Raw genomic sequence first — 12967 nt, forward strand, 5'->3', positions numbered from 1 at the left:
CGATCCTGTAATTTCCCAGATTTTTGAAAATTGGTATTACATTGGCTATCTTCCAGTCCTCTGGCACAGAGGCTGATCTTAGGGATACGTTGCATATTTTGGTTAGAAGATCAGCAATTTCATGTTTGAGTTCTTTGAGAACTCCAGGATGGATACCATCCTAGAGTTGCTATTGCAAGACCTTTTTAGATCCATAATGAAACCTTTTCCCATTTGAAGTCACTCCTCATAAAAACTGCAGCCCTTTGGAGTATTCAAATTTGTATTAGAGGTTTCAAAGCTGAAAAAAGTCAGCCATTTTTAGATTCACATCGGTTTCCCCACCACCACGCTTTTGAAATATTGCTGACATGCAGGAAGTTGTTTCCCCCCTAACAAGAGCAAGGCACTATTATATGTACCATTTGGGGGTTTTAAAGCACAGGGACGAAGTCAAAGAAGAAGTTGCGAACTCTATACCAAACTGCTTCTGCTTCCTCAAGTCTGAATGAAACCCAAACAGTTGTTTGTTTATGTACATATTCTGAAGGTTTGAAGCCTACAGAGACAAAGCAAAAGAAGGTCAGGCTTAGAGGCCTGGAGTTTTCTGTTAGAAGGGGGCAACCCTGAGAGGAGTTCGTTTCATTTCTCTAGCTAAGCGTCAGTTTCATTTCTCCACTTAAGTTTCAGTTCTTCAAGTTTGAAGCAGTACTTTCAGTTTTGAAACCTACAAGCAGGCTATCAATGCTCCCCAGTGACCGGCATCCAGTGGCATACTGCCTCTGAACATGGAGGTTCAATTTAGTCATCATAGTAATACTGACTGAGGACCTTCTCCTCAAATTTGTCTAATCCCCATTTGTTTGTTTGTTTGTTTGTTTGTTTGATACATTTATATCCTTATTTTCTTCCAAAGGTCCCCATCATGGCACCCATGGGCACTATAATGCCTGAAGAGACCTCCAGCAGTGCCCATGAAGCTCTCCCCTCCCTGCCCCCTTAAAAATAATTAAAACAAAAGGCTTTGAAAATGTTAGGCTAGTCTTCTTTCTCTCCCTTTCTAGCCTCCCTTTCTAGCCTTGCTACTTCTCTCCTCCCCACCTCTTTGGCTCACTGTTTCTCTCCCTTGCCTCCTAGCCTCTGGCCTTGCCCTTTCTCTACCCTCTATTCCGTTGCATTGCTATTTTTCCCCTCCCTCCCAGCATCTAGTCTTGTTATGTTTCTCCTCCCTACTTCTTTGGCTCACTGTTTCTCTCCCCTGCCTCCTACCCTCTGGCCTTGCTCTTTCTCTACCCCTTTGCATTGCTGTTTCCCCCTCCCTCCCAGCCTCATGATTTATCTCCCTTCCACCACCACCACCACCTCCTCCTCTTTACCTCACTTTTGACTAGCCAGGTCCCCTTGGCAGCCATTATATGACTATCCACATCCTCCATGGAAGCCATTTTGCGGTGGTGCCCACAGTAGTTTCTCAAATTTCCCTATGTGCCCACAGGTCCAAAAAGGTTGGGGACCCCAGATGTACATGATCCTCCTCCTCTCCATTTTATCTTCACAACAAGCCTGTGCGGTAACTTAGGCTGAGAGTCAGTGAATGGCCCAAAGTCACCCAGTGAGCTTCATGGCTGAGTGGAGACTAGAACCTCATCCCTAGTCCAGTACTCTAACCACTGCACCATGCTATCTCTCACCACACTGGCTGTTTTAGAGGCATCTAAGTTTGTGACCATCCTCACATCTTCTGGCAGTGGGTACTTTAAATTCATTATGAATTGCATGAAAAAGGGCTCCCTTTGGTCTGTCCTGAAGCTACTGCCGCTTAATTTCGTTGGATGACACCACCACCACCCAATCCTAGTGTTAAGACGGAGGGAGAAAAGTTTCTCCCTGTCACCTTGCTACACACTAAGCATAATTGTATAAACCTCTCTCATGTCATCCCCTGTTATTGCCTCCAAGCTTTCCAGATGGGAGGGACTAGAAACTTATTTGTAATGATGAACATTAAGATTGTCTGGATGCTGCATTCCATTTGCCAAAGCCTGTCCTTTGTCCTGAACTGCACAACACACATGCAGTTCTGCTGTTTATCCAACGACGATCATGATTAATCTGGGCATTTCGAAAAGATGCTGAAACATCTTCATATAATATTAATATGAAATAATCTAAAGGGACAACTTCATTTATCCATGAAATGTAGTCAGTTCTCATGATTGTTTGATAGGTAATGACCTCAAGTATGTGAGAATACACACACACACACACACACATGCAGAAGCATAGATCTTACTTAAAAGCTTCTGTCAACCGCAGATTTGGAAGCAGCCTGCTTTGTTTTGTTGAAGGGCCTTATGAATCTTTCATGTATACAGATTAGCATCTGTGGGATATTTTACAGTTCACTAAACCACGACGTATAGTAAAGCCATATTTCCAGGGAAACAAACAATTAGGCTGTCATTTTTAAATCATAAATCCCAAGTAATTAGTTCTCGGGGTGGGGGCGGGAGATATGAACATTTGACTGAGTCTGCTCTTTGGGGTTGAAGTGGCTGATAAATAGGTGGTTGGGGAGGGGATCAGCAAGGTATAGCATCTTGGACATAGGGAGTATCTTCAAGTGTACCCATCCTTCTGCTTCGGAAGTCCCCAGCAAAACATCTCAGGCAATGGAGCTGAACCGGAATGCAGTCTCATAAATTTGTGCATTTCAACATGCTCTCAGCCTTTAGGCAGAGACTGGCTGACCTGCTGTGATGTCAGAATGAGGTTGGTATTGCACCCCTGTTTGCTATTGGCTTAGCTGTCTTGGCACAATCTAACCAAAACAAAGATCCAATTTACATCCACAGTACGTTTACTTTCCCCACTGAATATATAGAAACATATGTCAATACAAAAGTGAAATTATGCATGTAAATAATCTGCTCCCATCGGTAGTACATGCCCTGATCTCCTCTCGTTTAGACTACTGTAATGCGCTCTACGTGGGGTTACCCTTGAAGACGGTTCAGAAACTGCAGCTAGTACAGAACGCGGCGGCTCACCTGATTGAAGGCAGCCACCGGCGAGATCACATCACTCCAGTGCTGAAGGAGTTGCACTGGTTACCAGTTGTTTTCCGGGCCAAATTCAAGGTGTTGGTTTTGACCTTTAAAACCCTATATGGTTCCGGCCCAGCCTATCTTAAGGAGCGCCTCCAGCAGCACCAGACAGGCTGCTTAACAAGATCAGCCTCGGATGGCCTTCTCTCTGTCCCATCAGCCAGGACAGCTAGACTGGTGGGGACGAGGGAGAGGGCCTTTTCAGTGGTGGCCCCCACTCTGTGGAACTCCCTCCCTAGGGAACTCCGTCATGCCCCCTCTTTAATGAGCTTTTGTCGTGCATTAAAAACGTTGTTGTTCAGGCAGGCATTTGGGGTGGGTTAGGGTATTTTAGAAAATGTTTTTATTGTAGAATTTTATTGTTTTAAACTGTTTTTATTGTATGTTGTACATCGCCCAGAGTGGCTGGGTGACCAGCCAGATGGGCGATTAATAAATTTAATAATAAATAAATAAATAAATAAATAAATACTATATCGGAATACATCAGTACAGGGATGAAAATGCACAATAGAAATTCATGTCTCAGACTCCAGGAACTAAGGAGTATTGGCAAAATTCCATTTTAATTACACCACTCTTTATCAAGTTGGTCTATGAAGAAAGTCAAAGTCCTGGGGGGCAGGTGGGGGGGAGGCAGAGATGGACCAGGGTATTTGTTCTTTTTGTTTGGCTCTGATTGAGGTGCCAAGGCACAGTCTTTCAGTCATCCACACCCCTCAACAGAATATCAGACACGTTCTTATCCCAATCAGGTCATCTCAAAATCCACTACTGTTACCACAGCCCAAGTCAGTCCTTTTGAGGTGCTATGGAATTTCTATCTGTAGTAGCATGTATAGGATGGCCATCCACCAGGGTCAACACAAAGCATTTTGCTGCCTGAAGCAAGGAACAAGATAGCACCCTCATCCATCCCATCTACAGAAACTGACCAAACTGGTTATTGAATGTTATTTCCATGCTGGCAATGGGACAGCATCCTCCACTAAATCCAAAAGTAGCAGGCTAGCTTGGGGAGTGAAGGACACACCCAGCACCATTCTCTGACACCTTACCACTCTTCACCACCAACCCTAGGACCTGCTACCTGAGGCAGACACCTCACTCTACTTAATGGTAGGTCCGGCCCTGCCATTCGCCCATGGGACTCATTGCTTGGCATTGCACTCATTAGCTGAGGGAAGTTCTTGCATGAGACAATCCTTTAACTAAATAGAAGTTGCTGGTCTCACATGTGCAATATTCCCCACCATCATCATCACCACAGTTTTATCTTTTTAAAAATCCATTGTAATACTTGTGACATTTATAAAGCACTCAAGATTTTGATTCAGGGTGTGTTGACTGCTCTTATTTCCCCTGTGTAGTTTTTCAAGTTAGTGAAGAAAAATAGGTTACAAATTCCCACTCAATCCCTGACTATAGAGTCTCTGGCATATTAGCACACTGTGCATTTGCATTTACCAGGGTGTGTGTGTGTGGGGGGGGGGACAATGTAGGAAATGCATGGCTCTAGATGACAAGAAACAAATCATCTCTTTACTGAATAATACAGGAAATTTAACCCTGGCAATTTATCAGCACTCATACCTAATTCTGAATAATAAGGAGTTGCAATGTCGCTTTTTAAAGATGCATAAATTTGAGACTTTAGTCCCCAGGCACATTCTCAAAAAAAATTGGAGAGGCTATCCAAGGATGTATAATTAGAGGATGCAAAAATTACCAATATCGTTCAGCACTCTATCTCATTTTTTCCTCTCTCTAATGTTGCCTCTTCTTGAGGTTGGGGAGTGAGGAAGAAAAATCACTCTTCATAGCTTCCCTTCTGTTTAGAGTCAAAACAATCTAGAAATATCAGAGGCTGCCTTATCCTGAGTGAGACCCTCGGTCCATCTAGCCCAGTAATGTTGACGCTGATTGGCAGCAGCTCTCCATGGTTTCAGGCATGCGTTTTTTCCTGCCTCCGCTGGAGATGCTGGGGACCGAACTTGAAACCTTGTGCACGCAAAGCAGGGGCTCTACCACTGAGCTTCAGCCTCTCTACAATGTATATAAGCCTGAACTGCCATTCATGGTGCCTCCAAGTAATGTTTGTTGAACCCATATTTTCATCTCACTTGCACATTGCATGAAGACTCTGCTCTGTCCACTGGAATTTTTTACTCTGCAGTCCTCCAAGAGGAAGTTTATTCTTTGGGTTAAAAAGAATATACTGGAGGGCAGGGTGGCACATAATCACATCACATTACCAACCATTTCAATTTTCTATGAACTCCATGGGGCCTTAGGCTTCATGTTTGTGCTTTTGCATGCAGGCACACTACAGATAAGACTCAGCTCCTTCCTGCTTTGTTGGGCCCACAACCCTGGAATAAAGAGACAGAACACTTGGCATTGGGTCAATTTGGGCCACAATGTATGTTATTTATTATTTATTTATTTCATTTCTATACCGCCCAATAGCCAAAGCTCTCTTATTAATTTAAACATAATTTAAGTTAACTTAAACTTATTAACTTAAACACAACAGACCTGCAACACTAGAAATAACAGACCTGCAACATAACAGACCTACAACACTAGAGATAACAGACCTGCAATGTAACAGACCTGTAACACTAGAGATAACAGACCAGCAACATAACAGACCTGCAACACTAGAGATATGATTCAGCTCCTTCCTGCTTCATTGGGTCCACACCCCTGGAATAAAGAGACAGGACACTTGGCATTGGGTCAGCTAAGGCCACAACTTATTAACTTTAACATAACAGGCCTGCAACAAATCCTCTGACAGTGTGCAATACTGGATTATTCCAGGAGCTGCCGAGGCACCCAGCCAACCCTACATTGCCTTAGGGAAGGAGTGCTGAACCTCTTTCAGCCCAAGGGCAGAATTCAATTTTGGAGGAGCTCTCAGGGGCTGCCTTCCAGTGGTGGGCAGGGCTGAAGGCAAAAGGGGTGGGGCCAAGGGCAAAGGGGGCAGGACCAACAATAAAAAAATACGAGGGTATTGTAACCTAAGGCTCTTACGGGCAATAACTAAGCCTTAGGAGAGGCATTTTTATCTTTCAGAATGGAGGGGAAAACTGCACAAATGCTGAAAAACTACCAAGCCATCAGAGGTTGGAAGAAAAGGGGGGTCCAGAGGAAGGGGGCTTCACCATCTGAGAAATCCCAGGAGGCTGGATTGGGACCCCAGGAGGACTGGCTTTGTCCCCCAAACCAAAGGTCCCCCAGTCCTGTCTTAAGATGACGCTAGGCCAGCCTTCTGTCAGAGGTAATGTGCCTTTTCACATCACCTGCTCCCCCAAATCCTTTTTTTTTTTTACTTGAGATGCCAGGAATTCAGTCCAGAAATGTTTATGCATGTAAAACATGTGCTCTTGACACAGAGCTATGGGCTGCCCCTCACCTTTTCAGTATTGCTAGCAAGCATCACCATTATGGGATTTGCCTTTAAATAAAGGTCTGCAATTTTGTCTGCACCCCAGACAGAGTTTCCTTATATGTATAATCATATCATTCATCATCCCTCCATTAATAGCATCCCCTCTAGCTAATGAATCCCCTGGCAGATGCTCGTCCAACAAGAGTTGTTGTTTTTAAGGGCTCTGTTGAAAGAAGGATCAGTAAATTGCCCATTTAAGATGAGCTACACACCAGGTTCGGCAACTCAAAGTCTGGATGGTTATTAGTCCACCACTAAGGAGGCAGACCCCTTCATGTATCACTGCCTTGTTGTGGCAAAGGGGCTTGTGTAACTCAGTGAAGCCATAAGCTATGCCATGCAGGGCCACCCAAGATGGACAGGTCATGGTGGAGAGTTCTGACAAAATGTGGTCCACTGGAGAAGGAAATGGCAACCCACTCCAGTATTCTTGCCAAGAAAACCCCACGGAATGTATCACAAGGCTAAAAGATATGACACCAGGAGATGAGCCACTCAGGTTGGAAGGTGTCCAATATACTACTGGGAATTTCCAAGTAGCGCCAGAAAGAGTGAAACAGCTGGGCCAAAGCCGAAAGGACACTCAGCTGTGGATGTGTCTGGTGTTGAAAAGAAAGTCTGATGCTGTAAAGAACAATATTGTTTAGGAACCTGGAATGTAAGATCAATGAATCAAGGTAAGCTGGAGGTGGTCAGACATGAGATGGCAAGATTGAACATCGACATCTTGGGAATCAGCGAACTAAAATGGACAGGCATGGACGAATTTAATTCAGGTGACCATTATATCTACTACTGTGGGCAAGAATCCCTTAGAAGAAATGGAGTAGCACTCATAGTCAACAAAAGGGTGGGAAAAGCAGTACTGGGGTACAATCTCAAAAATGATAGAATGATCTCAGTACAAATCCAAGGCAAACCATTCAACATCACAGTAATTCAAGTCTATGCCCCAACCACTGAGGCCGAAGGAGGTGAGGTTGATTGGTTCTATGAAGACCTAAAACACCTTCTAGAACTAACACCAAAAAAAGATGTCCTCTTCATCATAGGGGATTGGAATGCTAAAGTAGGAAGTCAAGACATAACCGAGATAACAGGCAAGCATGGCCTTGGTGTACAAAATGAAGCAGGACAAAGGCTAATAGAGTTTTGCCAAGAGAACACGCTGATCATAGCAAACACTCTTTTCCAACAGCATAAGAGGCGACTCTACACATGGACATCACCAGATGGTCAATATCGAAATCAGATTGATTATGTCCTTTGCAGCCAAAGATGGAGAAACTCTATACAGTCAGTAAAAACAAGACCTGGAGCTGACTGTGGCTCAGATCATGAGCTGCTTCTTGCAAAATTTCGGCTTAAATTGAAGAAAATACAGAAAACCACTAAACCATTCAGGTATGACCTAAATCATATCCCTTATGAATATACAGTGGAGGTGAGGAATAGATTTCAGGGATTAGACCTGATAGACAGAGTGCCTGAGGAACTATGGACGGAGGTCCGTAACATTGTTCAGGAGGCAGCAACTATATCCATCCCAAAGAAAAAGAAATGCAAGAAAGCAAAGTGGCTGTCTGAGGAGGCTTTACAAGTAGCTGAGGAAAGAAGGGAAGCGAAAAGGAAGGGAGAAAGGGGAAGATATATCCAACTGAATGCAGATTTCCAGAGAATAGCAAGGAGAGACAAGAAGGCCTTCTTAAATGAACAATGCAAAGAAATTGAGGAAAACAATAGAATGGGAAAGACTAAAGATCTTTTCAAGAAAATTGGAGATCTCAAGGGAACATTTTGTGCAAAGATGGGCATGATAAAGGACAAAGAAGGCACGGACTTAACAGAAGCAGATGAGATTAAGAAGAGGTGGCAAGAATACACAGAAGAACTATACAGGAAAGATCTGAATGTCCCTGATAGCCATGATAGTGCGGTCACTGAACTTGAGCCAGACGTCCTAGAGAGTGAAGTCAAGTGGGCCTTAGGAAGCTTTACTAACAACAAAGCTAGTGGAGATGACAGTCTTCCAGCTGAGCTATTTAAAATCCTAAAAGATGATGCTGTTAAAGTGCTGCACTCAATATGCCAACAAATTTGGAACACTCAACAGTGGCCACAAGACTGGAAAAGGTCAGTTTACATTCCAATTCCAAAGAAGGGCAATGCCAAAGAATGTTCAACCTACCGCACAATTGCGCTCATTTCACATGCCAGCAAGGCTATGCTCAAAATCCTACAAGCTAGGCTTCAGCAGCATGCAAACCGAGAACTACCAGAAGTACAAGCTGGGTTTTGAAGAGGCAGAGGAACTAGAGATCAAATCGCCAACATTCACTGGATCATGGAGAAAGCAAGAGAATTCCAGAAAAACGTCTATTTCTGCTTCATTGACTATGCTAAAGCCTTTGATTGTGTGGATCACAACAAACTGTGGCAAATTCTGAAAGAGATGGGAGTACCAGACCACCTTACCTGTCTCCTGAGAAACCTGTATGAGGCTCAAGAAGCAACAGTAAGAACCAGACATGGAACAACCGATTGGTTCAAAATTGGGAAAGGAGTACGACAAGGCTGCATATTGTCGCCCTGCTTATTTAACTTATATGCAGAGTACATCATGAGAAACGCCGGGTTGGGTGAATCACAGGTCGGAATTAAGATTGCCGGGAGAATTATCAACAACCTCAGATACGCAGATGATACCACCCTAATGGCAGAAAGCGAAGAGGATCTAAAGAGCCCCTTGTTGAGGGTGAAAGTGGAGAGTGCAAAAGCTGGTTTGAAACTCAACATTCAAAAAACTAAGATCATGGCTTCTGGCCCCATCACTTCCTGGCATATAGAAGGGGAAGAAAAGGAAGCAGTGACAGATTTTACTTTCTTGGGCTCCAAGATCACCGCAGATGGTGACTGTAACCATGAAATTAAAAGACGCTTGCTCCTTGGGAGGAAAGCTATGGCAAACCTAGACAGCATAGTAAGAAGCAGAGATATCACCTTGCCGACAAACGTTCGTATAATCAAAGCTATAGTTTTCCCAGTAGTAATGTATGGCTGTGAGAGCTGGACTATAAGGAAGGCTGAGCACTGAAGAATTGATGCTTTCGAACTGTGGTGCTGGAGAAGACTCCTACGAGTCCCCTGGACTGCAAGGAGGTCAAATCAGTCCATCCTAAAGGAAATCAACCCTGAGTGCTCATTGGAAGGACAGATACTGAAGCTGAAGCTCAAATATTTTGGCCACCTAATGCGAAGAGGAAAGTCACTGGAAAAGACCCTGATGCTGGGAAAGATTGAAGGCAGAAGGAGAAGGGGACGGCAGAGGATGAGATGGCTAGATAGCATCACCGATGCAATGCATATGAACTTGAGCACACTCAGGGAGACAGCGGAGGACAGGAAGGCCTGGCGTGCTATGGTTCATGGGGTCATGAAGAGTTAGACATGACTTAACGACTGAACAACAACAAGGAGGCAGATCTTCCTCCCTTCCACTTTAGCATTCTTCATGGGAAGGAAGGGGGGGTGCTCTTTATATATAATTATTTTTATTGAGTTTTAATTACATGTTTTCAATGTAATGAGTATATTTAAAAATTACAGCTTTTTCAACTAACAAAACACATACATTACATAGGGAATTGAACTACAGTTAACAGGAATCACAGGACTTTCCAGATTGCTTTAATTTTGATCCATTTCGTTGGAAGCATTTGGGCTAATGATGTCATTAGCAAGCAGAATAAGCAAGACTGACTTGGCCAAAATTGGAGTCACTAGATCACACACCAGAGCTCAGGTTAATTAACATGGTGTAATTGAGGTTGTGTTGAGATGAGTTCATTTAGGGCCAGACTAGTTACTGGGCAACAGATCAGAGACTAAAAGCACAGGTCTGTGCCAAACATCTAAAAATGGTGAGGGGACAGTGTCATTTTGAAGGGAAATTAGTATTCTGCAGAGGGTGTGTTGAACCCTCACCATTCCTACTCATTCTCCCCTGAACCCTCTTCTCCCATCCACTTCTCTGCTGCTGGGGTTCTCAGACTGGTGTTTGACACACCTGGGGGAGGAGTTGCTGGGTACGTGTGAAGCATCATCAACAACGAGGGTTAAAAAACAGCTCTAAAGCCCCAAACCCAAACCAATGAACAAAAGAGGCAACAGCTCCAATATATTGCTCCCAATGCATTTCCCAAAGGTTTCCATGGGTAAGTCAGAAGGGAGGTAGTCCTCCTGAGTAGCCCTTCAGGAAGTTTAGAATTACAAAGAATTTCCCTTGATAAAGAGGGGGATATTTCAAAACAATATTGCTGCAGCTTTTCTTGTTTTAATAGTTAAGCTTTCCTTTTCTGCCCACCCTACTCCCTCTTCAAATCACATCTTGCCTGCACAGCCATGCACGAAGAGACGAGACAGAAATATGGGTCAGTTCAGGGACAAAATTGGCCCACCCAGGATCCCAAGTCTGTTCTCCAGGGTTTTTTAAGTGGCCACCTCCCCTTCCCCACATAACCAGGTGTTTCCTGCTTTTCTACCCCACCCACCCCAATCATTTGGTGGTTTCCAGGCCTCTGTTCTAAACCATTTGAAACCCTGGAGAGCTGCTACCACTCAGCCTTGGCCAGGGTAGGTAATCTTCCAGATGTTTTGGACTTCACCTTCCATAACCACTGAGCAATGGCTATGCTGGCTGGGGCTTATGAGAGTTGTAGTCCACAATATCTGGATCACACCAGGTTGCTTGTCCATGGGCTAGGCAATGCTGAGCTACATGGACCAATGTTCTGACTCAGTATGGGACAGTTTTGCCTCTGTTCTAAAAGGCTGAAGTGCCTCTCCTAAGGCTCAATTACTGGCAGTCAGAGCTTTAAGCTAAAATATCCTTGTTTGACTCCCAGCCCTCTGCTTTCAGCACTGCCCATCACTGGAATGCAGCCCCCAAGAGCTTCTGCAAAATTGGATTTGGCCCTGGTACTGCAGGTCATCAAAGATTCTCTGGAAGAGGTCCTACTTGTGAGTTGCTCATGAGTTGCCCTTTATTAATAAGGAGTTCTCATTTGCAAGTTTGCACTTCTTCACCTGTCCACCATCTTCACCTGTATCTTTAGACACTGGTGTTCCTAGGGGCTAGGTGGTCACTCAACCTCCAGCTTTGATCCAGAAGCAGAGCCTTCCACTTCCCAAGGGGACAGACCCAGTTCCATCTCCCCCAAGGGCTTGGGTTCTTCTTGATCAACCCCAGGGATCCCTCACAGCCTGTTCCCTGGGGAGTTCCAGCTCAGGGGCTCCATTTCCTCCACTGACGAAGACTCCTCTGAGGGGAAGGGCATGGCAGGTGTCATCTTTTCCATCACAGCAATATCTTTGATGCCCATCTGTTTATTTTGAGGGACTTCTGGGTCTTTTCATTCCTGGGCAATTCCAGCCTATGTTGCAATTAATAAATGACGCACCAAGTTTTGTTCTTTCATACTGGAAATAATTGCTGGAATACTACCTACTAATAAGACTTCTAGAGAAGCAGATAATAGCCTGTCGTTTTGATGTATAATCCTCAGGAATTCTAAACCATTTTGGACAATCAAAGACTCATCCCACCACCTCATATGAATGTAAGTCTCGCTTGAGCAACACCCTTTCCTATGAGAAGGAGGCAGAGCTCTGTGCTACCTAGAGCAGTGGGCAGGGCAGACTGAAGGCTTGGGGGATCTACTTTGTTTGTTTGTTTGTTTGTTTGTTTTTATTAGAAATTCAAGATCCGCCAACTGGAACCTGTTGCAATAGGCAGTCTCTTAGAATTAGAGCATTCTGAGTCCAGGAATTTGTTTTGAATACCAGAACTGAATGGTGTTCACAATTGTTCCACACAGAATACTCTCCTAGTTTTCTCTCCAAGCTTTCTTCATTTCAGCAGTATAATTTAAGGAGAGGAAGGGAAACATTTTGTTGCTCCTATTGTCAAATAAATAACTGAGAGTCAGAGAGCCTTGCCAAACTACTGCAAGTCTCTCAGGGCTTCTTCACACAGAGCTTTTATCCTGCTATTGAGAGTGGTTACTCATGGAAGTTTGTGGGTCCTTTAGATGATATTGTCAACCTCCAGGTCGCCTCCCACAGTAAATGACCTTTATTCCATTTTTTAAAAGATGGGAGATCATGAGCTATCAAATTATGGCACTTGAGTTCCGCTTGAGTTCCCTCCATGAAAAGAGGAAACCCCACAATAAGAGGAGCTAGACCAGAGCGCCATCTAGTGGCGGTATAATGATACATATGGAAGACTCAGATAAGGGGGAAAGGGAGGGGGAAAGGGGAAGAATGAAGCCCATGTCAAGGGAGTCCATCATGATCCTGCATTTAAATGGAAGCAGAAAGCCCCATTTTAAATGCAGGATTTTAGGCTGGTGTGGAGATGCTC

At 44.2% G+C, this 12967-nt stretch overlaps 1 protein-coding gene across 4 annotated transcripts in view; it reads right to left on the reverse strand.

The window, feature by feature from the left end:
- The window catches only part of LOC146336952 (uncharacterized), a 51198-nt gene that overhangs the window by 6008 nt on the left and 32223 nt on the right, over positions 1-12967 (reverse strand). The window contains exon 8 of one of the 4 annotated variants that reach the window (XM_084816750.1): positions 5757-5795. The exons of 2 other annotated variants lie outside the window; for them this stretch is intronic. In XM_084816750.1, coding sequence (XP_084672876.1) covers positions 5763-5795 — 33 coding nt within the window. In that variant the 3' untranslated portion in view covers positions 5757-5762. Of the gene's footprint in view, positions 1-5756; positions 5796-12967 lie in introns of those variants that run through there. One more of the 4 variants, XM_084816753.1, reaches the window with a different exon arrangement.

This window comes from Heloderma suspectum, chromosome 11, assembly GCF_057233095.1.
Source record: "Heloderma suspectum isolate Gila_16-S chromosome 11, 16-S_ref, whole genome shotgun sequence".
Taxonomy (NCBI): domain Eukaryota; kingdom Metazoa; phylum Chordata; class Lepidosauria; order Squamata; family Helodermatidae; genus Heloderma; species Heloderma suspectum.